General features: G+C 42.0%; 1 protein-coding gene across 1 annotated transcript in view; it reads right to left on the bottom strand.

Annotated features, from left to right (window-relative positions):
- Positions 1–6,652: 6,652 nt before the first annotated feature.
- arrb1 (arrestin, beta 1) overlaps positions 6,653–15,010 on the bottom strand; it is a 53,352-nt gene continuing 44,994 nt past the window's right edge. Inside the window, exons 13-16 of the mRNA XM_039666421.2 lie at positions 13,167–13,190; positions 12,715–12,785; positions 12,175–12,226; positions 6,653–6,951 (exon numbers count right to left, since the gene is read on the bottom strand). Of these exons, the coding sequence (XP_039522355.1) occupies positions 6,840–6,951; positions 12,175–12,226; positions 12,715–12,785; positions 13,167–13,190 (259 nt within the window). The 3' untranslated portion in view covers positions 6,653–6,839. The remainder of the gene's footprint in view (positions 6,952–12,174; positions 12,227–12,714; positions 12,786–13,166; positions 13,191–15,010) is intronic.

Genomic DNA, 15,010 nt, shown 5'->3' with positions numbered 1-15,010 from the left:
AAGTAGTTCAGTCAGGGTGGCCTGCAGACATAAGACAAGTTCCAGCAGACATAAAAAAGTACTGGACTTATGAATTTACCTGTTCCGATGGGTTTCTCTTCAAGAACTGGGTAGTGGTTGAACAAAGCTTGAGAGCAGACATGCTAAAAACATTTCATGAATCACAAATGCAAAGAGAGAGCAAGAGATTTGATGTTTTGGCCCAGTATGGCAAAACAAATTGAGGATGTCCTGTTGAAGTGTTATTTAGCTATGCGTGTGATGCGCGAATCGGTGGGCGGGGCTAAACCGGCCGTGTTGAAGCAGGCGTTGATCATCTTCTGCGGGGGTGGGGTTTTATCCTCTTTGTCGTCATAGTTCCCCACTTTGAAAAACGAGTCGTTTGCTGAGGCTGGTGTCAATAAAAGCTTTTATTGGACTAACAATGACGTTTTCAGCTCTGAAACTTACAGGATATTCTTATAATATGATGTCTTTAATAATAACATAATAGCTATTTCACATAATCTAGATATGGAATTAATAACATTCAATACAAAATGAACATGTCTCGTATATAGAAATAATGTTTTAAGAGATAAAACATTCGCTTTGTTGTGCATAAACCCAACATGCATTTAGTCATAGGCCTATTAACAAAATAATTTAAGCATCCAGACACTTCACCACGTGAGCAAGCAGCTAGGCTCCTGATTGGTTAACGCGGCGCGAATTCACGCCAAAGTTCAGATTTTTCAACTCGGGCGGCAGACGTCAAACGCGTGAATGCACAAATGGCACTAACTGAATCATTCGCGTGTAAAGCGCCAGACGCTCAATTCGCGCCATTCATCGAATGAGGCGTATTCGCGTCTTCCGCGCCGCGCTCCACGCCTCATTCGCACCACAGGAATTTTTCACGCGCGTAAAGCGTCTTTGCATTGACTTAACATTGAAATCATTCGCGCCTGACGCCCTATTCGCGTCCGGTGTGAACGTATAGATGTCAAAGGCTCAAGGAAAATTTGATTTCTCAGTTCATCAACCCTTTAACACTGGGACGTTGCTCACAAGTAACTTCAGTATTTCAAAGCGCTCCTGTTGTTCTGACTCCCAATGCCATGGTACATCTCCCTCTAGCAGTTTCCTCAGCGAAGCATTGATTTCTGACATGGAATGAACTTGGACAGAGACTGAAGCAGGCCTATAAACCTCATTAGTGCAGCTTTGTCCTCTGGCTCTGGCATGTTCTGTATCACTCTGACTTTCAACCCTTCTACAGTCAGAATGTGTCCAAAATAGCTGACTTGGTCATCCTGATCTTGCACTTGTTTTTGTTCAACTTTACATTGATGTGGGCTTGGTTTGCTTCACTTTGAATCCAAGATCTTCCATTCGTTTCAGTTCCATTTTGACCCTGTCCTTTAAAGCTATGGGTACTTTTCTCATAAATGTTGGACACATCCTAAACCATTTAAACCATCACTTTACCCTGTCTCCATCGTGTGGCCAGAATATGTAACTGACGTGCATTTGACTTCTTTAGAGTTGTTGGTGTCTTGTTTGAGATTTTCTTAAAATATTTAAATGACAACACGTTGGACTCTGCTCCTATATCTAGCTTAAAGATAAGTATGAATTTGTTTGTTCTGAGTTCTTGAGTCCATTTCTTGTTTTCAGTTTCCATGGTAGAGACTGTATTCATTTGTGTCAGCCATTTGCTATAGCTGTTTGCTCACTTTGTTCAATTTCTATGGCACCTATAAACAATTCAGCATCTTCTTGTTGTTCTTTCTTATGGACTTTTTTCTCAAATTTTCTCAAAGCACTTCAAAATCATCCACATGGCCATCAAAGTCCATGGTATTAAATACCTTTATGGCATCATCTCCCACCATGTGAAAAAATGTCACAAATTTTACCTTGTCACTCTTTTCTGCAATGCCAGTTGCAGTTAGATAGAGATCAGAACTTTTGAATCCATGTTCCCCAGATTTTCGCCAGATATCCTTCAAAATCCAAACTGTTAGTAGGTTTCAACTGATCCATAGTTTTCTTCTGACACCATGTGATGTTTATTGGATGCAAGTTTGAATAATTCATGAAGACACTGGTTTCATGCCTTGCTGTTTTACTGAACTTTCTTATTCTTCTCTTTTATAGGTTACAACCCAACACATACACATCTTTAGACTGAGAGCGCCATCCTCAGGTAAAGAATAATAATACCTTACATCACAGTAAAAAAAATATAGGTTGTACGCAATGTATACAAGATAACAATTCTGTTTTGGGACTGGGCTAGATAAGGCTTAGGTGTGGCTCTGTTTTGGTTTACTTAAAGGTGCAATACCTAAGATTTTTGCATTCAAATATCCCAAAATCACAAGGCTAGTGTTATATATTTAGTTATGATGATAACTCACAATATTCCAAATGTTTCAAACAATGTTTAAATCGCGAGAAAATTGAGATTTTAACCAAGGAAACGGGGCGTGTGAGCAGGGGTGAGCTGGGAGTCGCCAGTCAATCGCGTCATCTCCGTGTTACCGCGGTTTCCGCTCGTACTACGTGTAGTCCTGGACAAATGCGGTAGTTGTAGTTGTGTGTTAGCGTCTATCAAGCAACAAACGTCAGCTTGTTTCGCGCATTTGTTATGGAATGGAGCACAATTATTCTTTTCATTTATTCTCGGAATGTGAACTGTTGGCTGTAAAGGGGGTCACACACCGGACGAGAAGCGTCGCGCCACGTTTAGGACAACTCCACAGTATCGAACGCCGGACGCGCACTTTCTCATCAGTGTATGGCCAGCAATATTGTTATGTTTAATGACATGAAATGAAGATAATGTCTGTTCTATGTTATGATTGTACTCTACAATTAAATACAATCGTTGCTGAGTTTGCATTCTGAAAACTTTACCTCAGAGCATCCGTTCACTGAATGAATTGAGAATCTCACCTGAAAAATCTAATGATAACATCAGCAATTGTCATTCAAGCAGCTGATTTCTGTAAATGACTGCAAAACTAAATGCATATTGCAGCATAGGGCGAAGTCAGGATCCATTAGCAACGATTTGAGCCAAAAATAATTAAAATTTTATATAAAACTATGTAAATGGCGCTCTGTGGCGCAGCAGGATTTTGAACACGGTCCTGAGGCGTTGTTGCTGGGCGCCGCGGACAGACGCCGAATGGCGCTGCCGGTATGTGTAACGTTACACTTATAGATAATAATGTTTTCGAATTTTAAAGATGTGGCGCGACGCGGCGCTGCAGCTTCTCGTCCGGTTTGCGACCCCCTTAACGTTAATTTTGTGAAACTGTAGCTGTGGTTGAATACTTACACGACATGAAAAGATGCGTCAAATGTACATTAAATTGATTTTTATTTTTATAAAGTTACCAAGGAGGACCAGCCACGTCAACTCCTTGCAAGAGACCTGCCCCTTCAAACCCTCTCCACCATAGCTTCGTCCAGTGACTCGTACAGTAACTAATTTACTTTTAAACCTGACTTTTCTTGCGGTTATTTCAGTTTAATGAAAAACAAGCATCTCATTAAACGCAACGTTTATAGAAATCGAACTTTACCTCATCCATGACAACTAATTTTCGATTCCCGTCTGACTGATTTATCCACGGTGGAGTTGAAAACAACAGTTCCCATCATTCCGCGTTCCTCCACGTCGTCATCAAGCAAAGCCGTTGTTGTTGTTTTGAATGTAGCGCCCTCTAGCGGCATCTAAATCTTAGGTATTGCAGCTTTAAGGCTGATAATCGATATCAAGAATAAAACCAATTCTGTCTCAGGACAGGGCTAGTTGTGGATGTTAAATGGATGAGGGTCTGGTTAAAAGCTGGTGTTGATATGCTTTATTAATAGCTGAGAATCAGTGCCACCCACCATTAAAACCAGTTCTGGCCCAGTTCAGTCCCTGTAATGGTTATTAAAGCAGCACTTTGCAGGATTTGCGTTTTTGTCAAACTGTGACCCCTAGAGTCAAGTGGAGTACTTGTACTGCCAGAAATAGCACTCACTCAGAGATGTCTCTGCACTCAAGGCCTGATCCCCTCCCCCTGTATACCGATACCTGTTCAGTAAGATGGAAGCTGTAATGAGTGGAAACCCTGTTGAGCTGTCAGCAGTCTGTATTGTATGTGCCTCGAACACCACATATTCATAGAACCGGGTTATTTCTGTTTGATGCTCATTTTAGCAGATCTTTCTTGCCGTAAAGCAATTCGTTACATTGGGAGACCTGATATCACGCGACACTTCCTGATGCTGCGGCCGGTGGCTCGCTGGCTCAAAGTTGCAAGTGTGTTTTTTTCCGCTCACAGGTAACAGGGGGGAGGTGAGACGCCCAGCATTCAACCCGAAAATAGTCATATAACCATTGCAATAACTCCGAAGCTATTCAGTTAAGTTAAGGTAAAAAAAAAAAAAAAAACTGTATAGTGCTGCTTTAAATGGCTGAGAATTGGGCTAGTGTTGGCCCTGAGGGAAAAGGGGTTCTGTGGAACAGAGCTGGGCCAGATAAAATTTGCTATGTGGGAGTAAAACCAAAGATTGGCCGTTTAATATACCCCAAAGAAATGATACCTTGTTTAACCGCTATCTACATACAATTCCCAAAGGACTGGCCAAGATGACGCTGTTCTCTGCAGGTTCATGAGGGTTATATAAATATATTCATAGAATATAAAGAAGAAACAAAGACTATGATATATACAACATAGTATGTATTTAATATATTGTAATTTCTACTTACATTTTATCATCAATATAATTTTCTTGCCTTGTCAATAATCAAGTTTGTGGTTTATCCAGCACATGGAAATTATAATATATCAGTTCATTAAACAATCCATTTCTATTTAGATTTCTTTCTGTCTATCTGTCTTTCTTCCTTTCTTACAAATGCTTCATTCACAAAACATACAAATTATTGACATGTTTCATGCAGTAAGTCAAGGCCTCATTCATATAGAAAGCACATAATCTTTGCAATGTAAAAATGGCTACATTTCCAATCAAGAGTCTTTTGATTTTAGTGGCTCTCCAGCTCAGAGAATTACTGGATGAGTCTTGAAAAATTGCTCGATGAGTACAAGTTTGAAATTGTCCATAGAAGATCTAAACGAATAGTTTGCCCCAAAATAAAAATTCTGTCATTTATATACCTGCATGATTAAAATTAAAATAGAGACTGGAGCTTTCAAGTTTCCAATATGACCATATGGAGCAAAATCCTCCTTAAAGAATTATAAAAGCGAGTCTGTACACTTAAATATCTGTTTGTTCTTCTAACAATGCTAATCTTTTTTTTCAATGAAAATCTTGGCATCTGCCCAACATCTCCTTGGCTAGTTCAAGAAGTGATTCCTGATTCAACAAGTTTATTTATTTTTTTAATGAATTTAATGTTTAATCTGAATCACACTACATTATTAATTCGCAAACTTGGCAAACTTCTTGATTTCTTTACACGAGACTGTTGGTAACACTTTATTTTAAGGTGCTTGTAATAAGCAGTAATTAACAGTTAATAAGACACTTATAAGATCATATAAGATGCATGTAAGCATAACTACGTCATATAAGGGTTAATTAAAGCACAAGACAAACCCGGAGAGGCAACTGAGCGGCCCCGGAGTGGTCATGACCCAGTTGGACCCCAGAGGATGGAGTCTACACTCACCCTGGCTGTAACTGTCGTGAGCCTTGTCAGCGGCACGATAGAAGTGAAACAAAGCGTCCTCAGAAGTTATATGAAGTAGTTAATGCTTAAATGCATCTTAAGTGTCTTATTAACTGTTAATTACTGCTTATTACAAGCACCTTAAAATAAAGTGTTGCCAGACTGTTAATTGAAAAAGCCTCTTTTTATGGTGCTTAAAACTTTATTGACAGTTGAAAGCTGCAGTCCCTATTAATTGTGATAGCACTGGAAAAATAACCAGTATATTCAAAATTTCTCCTTTTCTGTTCCACAGAAGATGGTTTTAAAACAGATTTAAGGATACATATACTTTCTAGATATTGTAACTGGAATGTTTGTAGCACATCTAGGTGCTTTGTTTGAGAAGCTTCAATTATGTAAAAATATCATATAGTAATATATTGTCCCTTTAAAGATATATAGGCATTGTTTACAATTAAATGATTTCATAGAAACCCACTTTTACAAACGATTGAAGAGAAAAAAAGTCATAAACGGTTGTTGCATTGTCATGTATCATATATATATATATGTACCCATAACTTTTACCAATACCCATAACTTTTTAGATTAGATGATACATTGGTTCTTTTGAAAAGTGGAAAAAAGTTCTCAGTTGAGACACAAGACATTAGAAAGATTATTCGATTTGGCAGCTTTTTATAATAAAAATACTAAATCCAGTTCCTTTTTGAGTAATTAAAACAGATCAAATTCCATACATTAAATATGGTTTAATACTAAGCCACGGCCCTCAAACTCTCCTCTGTTCTAATCAAAGGAAGAATCTATGAAACAAAGCAACATTAAAGGCATGCTACCACTGACGTTTGATTTAGCTATGATGAGAAACCATTGCCTCAACCCCAAAAGACCCTCAAATATCCGAGGCACTCAGTGGGTGGCCTATCGACTAAATCTCACCTTCTAATCGCTTCAACGACAAGGTCACATTTTTCTACACTTAAGTTTTTTATTTTACACCCTCGCATGATGGAAGAGACGAATGTGAACAAGAACACAACGACGTCACCACTGTGAGAGTGTTAAAGGGTGTCCCATTTTTCCAGGTTATCTCCAAAGGGTCTCTCTTGTATCGTCACAACACAGGAAACTCTTATCTGCGCGTCTATCTGTCATTCAGTTTGGGCGAATCTGCACCCTCCTCTTCTTCATCTTTGTCGTCTTTCGCCCCAATCAGTCGTTGCCGAGCAAAGTCCTCGAAGATGATGTCATCATCACTAGGGACAAACAGTCAGAGAACAATTCAGTTGTCGTGTTGTGCAAAAAGCACGTTTTCCCCTGTGCATTACACACTGTTGTTGTTTCAAAAATGCCAGAGCTAAAGAATTTGTAGGTAGAAGCAGATGTTTTTTTTTTCTTTCAGAAGATGCCTTTTTGAAGAAAAACATTTATTTGAATATAAAAATGAAATATATATTTAAAATTACACATATATATATATATATAAATATATATATATTACAATAAATTATTCACTACCAGTCAAGTTAGGAATAATTAGGATTTTATAATGTTTTGAAAGTCTCTTCTGTAAAATACAGAAAAACAGTAATTTACAATAAATGATTCACTACCAAAAATACAGAAAAACAGTAATATTACAATAAATTATTCAATACCAGTCAAAAGTTAGGAATAATTAGGATTTTATAAAGTTTTGAAAGTTTCTTCTGCTCACTAAGGCTACATTTATTTAATCGGAAAATACAGAAAAACAGTAATATTGTTAAACATTATTACAATTTCTGTTTCTATTTTAAAATATTTAAAAATATTATTTTTTCATGTGATCAAAGCTGAATTTTCAGGATCATTACATCAGTGTCACATGATCCTTCAGAAATCATACTAATATGATGATTTGCTGCTCAGGAAACATTTCTGATTATTATCAATGTTGAAAAACAGAAATCGTTTGCAACATTATAAAAGTTTTTTTCTATTTTAAAGAGTAACTAAACACTTAACCAACTTTTTGTAGTTTTAAGATCTGTAAGAATGGATCTTTATTAATACCAGTCATTGACTCGAGTAACTTTTATGGCATTTGTTTATAAAGTGTTCTATTTCTACAATATATGGTGTAAAAACGTCTTAGTGCTGCCCTCTTCAGGTTGAACGGTGGCTACTGCAGTTGAATTTTCCTATTGGATGTTTGCGGTGGTACGTGACACAGCGGTTGTTGGTGACGTAGGCAAGTTCCATACAAAGAGATGCGTCTCAGGTGCACGCCCCCCTCCGCTGGGCTCTGCCCACTTTTCCAGCATTTTTCAAATATTGCCAGTGGGTGGAGTCAGGCTCTGTCCAGGGGTTTAGTTACCCTTTAAATTAAAAATGCAAGTGGGTCGCATATTTGTATTTCGCTTCGGAGCCAGACGGTGAATTATGTTTTTGTTTTATCGCTATTAGGGTTGGGTATCGGTTGGGTTTTATCCGATACCAGTACCTACTCTGTATTTTTTAAATGGTTCCGGTGCCTAAACGGTACTTAAGAAAACGAAACCGCACACATTTTGTCAAAAAAATAATAATACCCCTTTATTTACAGGGCCAAACTGGACACAATATTTACTTACAATATAAATACAGGTAACATATGATAATAATAAATAAACCAATATAAAATAAAAGTTCATATTTACATAAGATCAAATAAAACAATATTATATGAAACAATGTAATTATACTGGAGATTAATAAAGATTACTACCAGGGTAATATAATATCGACATGGCTGCAGGTTTCCATGTTTTGTTTGCTTTAACTAGTCATGTAGGCTAAGTTATCTTGTCATTTACTAGTTAAGCTCTTAGCCAGTTTGATATTTCGTTCCCACTGCGTCTTATACTCAGCTTTGAGTAGAACGTCTCTGTAACCCATGTTCTCTGAATAGGGAACGAGACGCTGCGTTCGCTGCCAAATATCTCGCGCTGCCGACAAGCTTCCTTTTTCGGCAGAGAACTCTGAGGAGCAGATGATGCGCGCGGTAATATAATATGACGACATGAGCGTCAACACGGCGCGAATGGTGATTCTTCTATAGACAATCGTTATTCTGACGCGTAATTTTACACGTGAAATGTGTGTTTCACATGTGTTCAATCTCCTCGCTATCACCAGACGTTCGGGGAGTCTCCCGCATATTGATAACGGCTCCCGGATGATCGCAAATTAGTTAAAATCTCCCGGAATCTAGAGCGAGCGAGCAAGAGCGCGCGTGCAAGACAGATCAGACAGTCCTTCAATAAACCGTATAGTGCGCCCACGTCGGAGAAGGAGAGGGAGACAGTGAGAGACTGCGTGTGTGCGCCTCATGCCACAGACTTAGGCATTGAAATCAGGCACCGAAATGTTCATTCTAATTCGGTCTGGTTACTACTGTAACTTACATCAGAACCGGTTCCCTATTGACACCGAGTTTCGTTACCCAACCCTAATCGTTATCCACCATTGTGTAGCCACGGCCATCCCCCTGTGCGCTTCGGCACCAGAGAGAGCAACTTCCTAAAAGAGCTAACACAGTCTGAATCTGCGTCTTTTTCAAGATACCATTCAGACCATGTGCTGGCAGTCATCACGTGCTTGGGCTATTGGCATGCTGAGGTAGCGTTCATGGATGACTCGTGTCCTCACTGTGGGAATATGACCATCACGGTGTTACGATGGTGGAGCCCCCTCGCATATTTCCCGATTTGGTTCTTCTTCTGGCCAGAAAAGGCCTACTTCGGTTAATAGCCTTGATGACCTGTGGATCACAGTGAGGGCTTCCCCGCCGAGTCAACCTCCTCTGGGCCCTCACTCCTCTTTAATGTTGCAAACCATGCAGCTTCCAAGAGAGCATGCTGACCCTCCCTGGGGGTGCCAGTCGTTTCTATTGGGGCTCCACCGGATGATCAGATGTCGGTTGCTGCATCGGAGGGTGAACTTATGTCCTCGGGGTGAAAGATTCGGCTGCACTGCCCCCTTCCTGTGTGGCAGCGTTGCCCGAGTCAGACCCAGAGCTCAAGGCTGCGCTTTCCTGGGCCGCCACAAGTGTTGAAACCAGTCTTGTGCCTTTTCCTCCCTCACTAACCTCAATGACGGAGTGGCTAAAGGGTATGTGGAGTTCCCCCCAGTGGAGCGGTCTGTTGCAATGCAATTGTGTCCCAAGACCGCTACCCTGGGCGTGCATGTTCTCGTCCACTCTCACGGGTAAGGCTTACTTAGCCTGCGGAGAAGCTGCCTCCACCCTGTGTGCCATGGCGCACCTGCAGGTCTACCAGGCCAAAGCGCTCAATGAATTGAAATGAAATGAAGGGAAGTTCTGACTCAGGGGTTATGCAGGAACTGCATACAGCAACGGACCTCGCCCCATGGGCAACAAAAGTCACTGCACCTACACCTGAGGCTGAACCTGGCAAACATGCATGAGCTAAACAGGCAGCAGGCAGCAAAAGCAAGAGGAGCGAAAAGAAAAAGAGCAAAACTCTCCCCTGTGCAGAGGATTTATTAAAAAGCGGTTCCCTATCAGTCGGTCACTCTCGGCGAACATATTGACCGACAAATAGGAATCTCATTTAAGAGGCCAATCTACTTCAAGCGAAACTAAACGAGCAAATGCACGTTGGCTTGCAATCATTTGCAACAGCTGCTCTACCACGCAGCACGGGGCAATTGCACTTCAGATTTTTACAGAGTGTGAACAATTGCTCAGGAGGATCTCTAGTGGCTGGTGCGGGCGATACAGCACGGCAATGGGGTTGATTTTCTCTCCATCTTTTGTTCCCCTCAAAGAACTTACATCCAGGATCCAGTAACGCCATCTCTGGCTGTCTCTGGCTGACATGAGAGAGACTACGCCTGTCGCGATAATTAAATAACCGTCTGATCACGAATATTTGATCTAACCGTGATTGTTTTAGACAACTGCGATTATTGCGCTCTTTTATAGGCCTATGCCACAAAGGGGAGTCATGGACCTAAAGAAATAGACAAGCACTAATTAAGTTGTCCTGCTATATATTCAATGCCATTGAAGCCATTCCATTGCTTAATGTGAGCGACAGATGTATATTTACATTGTTAAATTAAAGTTCACGGAAATTCGTGAACCGGTCAAAATTCCTTGTCCGGTTACAATAGGATGCATGGTAAAACTCTCTCCAATATGATTTATTCACGTGACAATCACACCAGCATGCCGCCAGACCTTCACCCCATGGATCAACCAACAAGGTAGTCTATACCCCACCTCGCATGTCGCAACTTGCCCACCATCTCCTCCTCTGGAGTCAGAAGCATCTCAGGTCACTTCGGGCCATGTACGTCCCCGGTGTGCTCAACTTTGTGGCCGACGAGCTATCATGAGCTGTGCTCCAGGGAGAATGGCCACTCAACCCCCAGGCGGTTCAGCTGATCTAGAGAAAGTTTCAGGATGCTCAGGTAGACCTGTTTTCCTCCTCAGAGAGCTCGCAAATATTAATTTTCCCCAGTGAGCCTACTTCCACAGACCCTGTGCAAAGTCAAGGAAAATGAGAAGCGGGTCCTTCTGGTGGCTCCCTATTGGCCTATCCAGACCTGGTTCCCAGAACTCATGCTCCTCGTGACAGTCCCTCCCTGGCCCATTCCTCTGAGGAAGGACATTCTGACTCAGATACAGGGAACCCTACGGCACCTGCGTCCGGACCGTCCAGCGGAGGTTCTAGGTGACTTACCCCCAGAGGTACTCAACGGCATCACTTCAGCGAGGACGCCGTCTACGAGATGTGCGTACACCTTGAAGTGGAACCTGTTCGTCGATTGGTGTTCTTCTTACCTAAAAGAGGACCTGGCTATGTACCAAAGGTTCCTACCACTCCCAAATCCAAACCACTCTCCAAGCAGAGGTTGGCCCACCAGATAGCGGATGCAATCGCCTTGGCTTACCAAGTACAAGGCGTGCCCTGCCCGCTCAGGTTGCCTGCTCACTCCATGAGAGGTGTTGCATCCTCCTAGGCACTGGCACGTGGCTCCTCGATAACAGATTTCTGTACAGCTGTGGGCTGGGCGACACCTAACACGTTCGCTAGATATTATAGCCTATGTGTAAAGCCGGTCTGCTCCCGTGTTCCCACCTTAAATGGGTTGATGCACTGAGAGGCTCGGCTCTGTCGGTCTGCTGCACCCTACTGTGCATCCTTTTAACTACAGTGTGAAAAACCTATTGAGTCCTTCAAAAACCCTTGGCCCGGACGTGGCAGAGCGTTTCTTACAAAAACATGACAAACCTTAATTATTCCAAATTTTTGACCGGTAGTGTATATGACTGACAGAATTTTTGATTAAACAAAATAAATGAATACATTAAATTAAACCACCATCCAAAGACATATGTGTAACTATAAACTATAACTATATTTATGACTATAAAGCTCAAAGCATTTTAGTAGTTTAAAATCCAATTAAACAAGAATTTCACTTACTTTGTGTCAAATTCAATGAGGTTTGTGTCAATGGGGGCATCGTTTTCTGGGGCTAGAACAGAAAGGTTACAGAAATTAACATTGAATTGAACTCTATAGGTAATATACTTCCATTTCTCAATTTAAATAAAACTCTGTAAACCCCATTTATAAGGTCTCCGCACATAGAGATGTTTTTATTTGTGAAAACAGTCATTATTTTTGATTTTCCCCCGCTGGCACCTTTTCAACCAAACAACAAAAAAGCAATAATTGTTCAGATAAATAAAAAAATATTTAACTTTGGACTCTTCTGCATTGATTTTTAAAGCTGGAATTCAGTACTTAGGACATGAACTTTAAAAGTCTTATATTTAAGTATATCTTTTTTTTTTTAATAAATATTTACATTTTGATTATATTTTTATATGTTACTCAAAAAATATATATTTATATTTCCTGTACAAGTGAAAGTATATGTTTTAGGTGCCAGAACATACTAAAAATAAATCATAACTAGACCAACAAATGAAAGCAGATAAAAGGCAGTCTGGCAAATACCATCTCTGTAGAACGATTCCTCCAATGGTTTGGGATGCATTAATGTAAAGGGGAGCTCGACTGCAACATCACTGGAGAGGGAAACACAAATCATGCATCCAGTAGACATGATAACCAAATAAACGCCAGCCAACACTGCCCCTAAACCTCAATCCCACCACTCATGCGGTGCTAACAGAGTGCTGGAACCACAGGCCTAAAAGCATCAGCACAAATGGTCCAGTAATTGATGGCATCTTATCAAGTGTCTGAGCCTGTCTGTGTTTCTGGCCAAAAGCTTGGCTACTTATAGGAATCTATAGTATGCACAATGGGCTGTGTAAGACACACTCTTCAGTTTACGGTCATGCAGTCTTAGTAATGGAACAGCTTTAATCCGGTTTCAAAGTGAAGGTGTCAAACATTTACACACATTACACAGAAACAGGGAATGAACAAAAATAGCACAGTACCTTGAGGCAAGATCTCCCAGCAGTCTGGAAAAAACAATTAAACATGATCTTACTGTATTAAAATAATTAGCGTAAGGCATTATTGATTTGGTGTGTCATATCGACTCAGCAAAGTCATTTTAATTTAACCCTAGAATGCATAAAGAGGCTCAAATTGTTCAGTTAGTGTGTGATTTTCACTTATTAAATTATTTGATAATCGTCTCTGGTTACGTATGTAACCTTAGTTCACTGAAGGGAACGAGACGCTGCGTGTAATCGCAACGGGAACGCCTTTGCATGTGTGCGTATTAAGCACGTATGAAATCAGTCCAATGGCAAGACGGAACGTCATAGGCGGGGTGACGTATCGACCAGGAAACTATAAAGCACACCAAAAACACAAGCGCGACAGCTTCTGATAAGACTGAAGCAAGTGCTCACGGGCATGCTGGGAGTATGGCGTGGACACGCAGCGTCTCGTTCCCTTCAGGGAACTAAGGTTACATACGTAACGAGAGACGTTCCCGTTCAGGGAACTTCGAGCTGCGTGTAATCGCAATGGGAACGCTAATACCAACGCCGCCATGCGAGCAGGTGTCCGTAGTGTGAGATCACAAAGCATATTCTGACGAAAGCACCTGCACTCCCGGAGTGGAGCTAAAGTCATGGTAGAACTTCACAAATGTGTGCGGGGAAGACCACCCCCCTGCATCACAAATGTCACCAATAGGAACTCCTGACACAAATGCCTTAGAGGCAGCCATAACCCGAGTAGAATGAGCACGGACAGCCAAAGGGGAAGGCTGACCTGCCGGACAACCTCTCTTAGGAGGTCCAAAGCAGACAAACAGCTGCTCAGATTTTCTCCACAGGGCAGCTCTGTGGACGTAGGCATCCAGGGCCCTCACAGGGCAGAGCAGATTTAACCTCTCCTGGTCTGAAGTCCGGAACGGAGGAGGACAGAAGGCCTGCAGGACGATAGGCCTGACAACATTTGTTGGGACCTTAGGAACGTACCCCGGTTTAGGGAGGAGAAAGGTCTTCGCCATACCGGGAGCAAACTCAAGGCACGAGGGAGAAACCGACAGAGCCTGAATATCTCCTATCCTCTTCAGGGAAGAGATGGCTAGGAGGAAGATGGTCTTTAAGGTGACCAATTTTTCAGGGACATCTTCAATGGGCTCAAACGGTGCTTGGCAGAGCCTCTCCAGAACAACCGCAAGGTCCCATGTCGGTACCCTCGTGCGCACTGCTGGCCTCAGCCTCAAAATACCACGCAGGAAACGGATTACCAGTGGGTGTCTCCCGAGAGAAGCTCCACTCAAAGGGACATGGTAAGCTGACAACCCCGCCACATACACCTTCAGTGTGGAGTGGGATAATCCTGTGGAGAAACGCTCCTGAAGGAATTCCAGCACCGCCGACACCGGGCAGTTAACTGGGTCCAACTGGTGCTCTCCACACCAAGAGGTGAACATTTTCCACCTCAAGGCATACAATTTCCTCGTGGACGGAGCTCTGGACTGGAGGAAATCTCCAGAACTCCTGGGAGGAGAGCAATCGGGGGAAAAGTGTACAGGGGTGACCTCGGCCACTCCTGTACCATCGCATCCACCCCCAACAGGGCTGGTGGACTTAGAGCGAACCACAGCGGGCACTGTGAATTCTCACTGGATGCAAAAAGGTCTACCTCGGCACGACCGAAATGTTCCCATAGGAGCTCCACCACCTCGGGGTGGAGTCTCCACTCCCCGGGCCTCGGCCCCTGCCTCGACAGGATGTCTGCTCCCTGATTCAGATAACCTGGAATATACATCGCTCTTAAAGAAAGAAGTTTCCCCTGGGACCCCAAAAGGATCTGG

This window comes from Pimephales promelas, chromosome 16 (assembly GCF_988280905.1).
Source record: "Pimephales promelas chromosome 16, fPimPro1.hap1.1, whole genome shotgun sequence".
Lineage (NCBI taxonomy): Eukaryota > Metazoa > Chordata > Actinopteri > Cypriniformes > Leuciscidae > Pimephales > Pimephales promelas.
The sequence above is the reverse complement of the archived record's forward strand: the minus strand, read 5'-3'. Positions and strand labels throughout refer to the sequence as shown.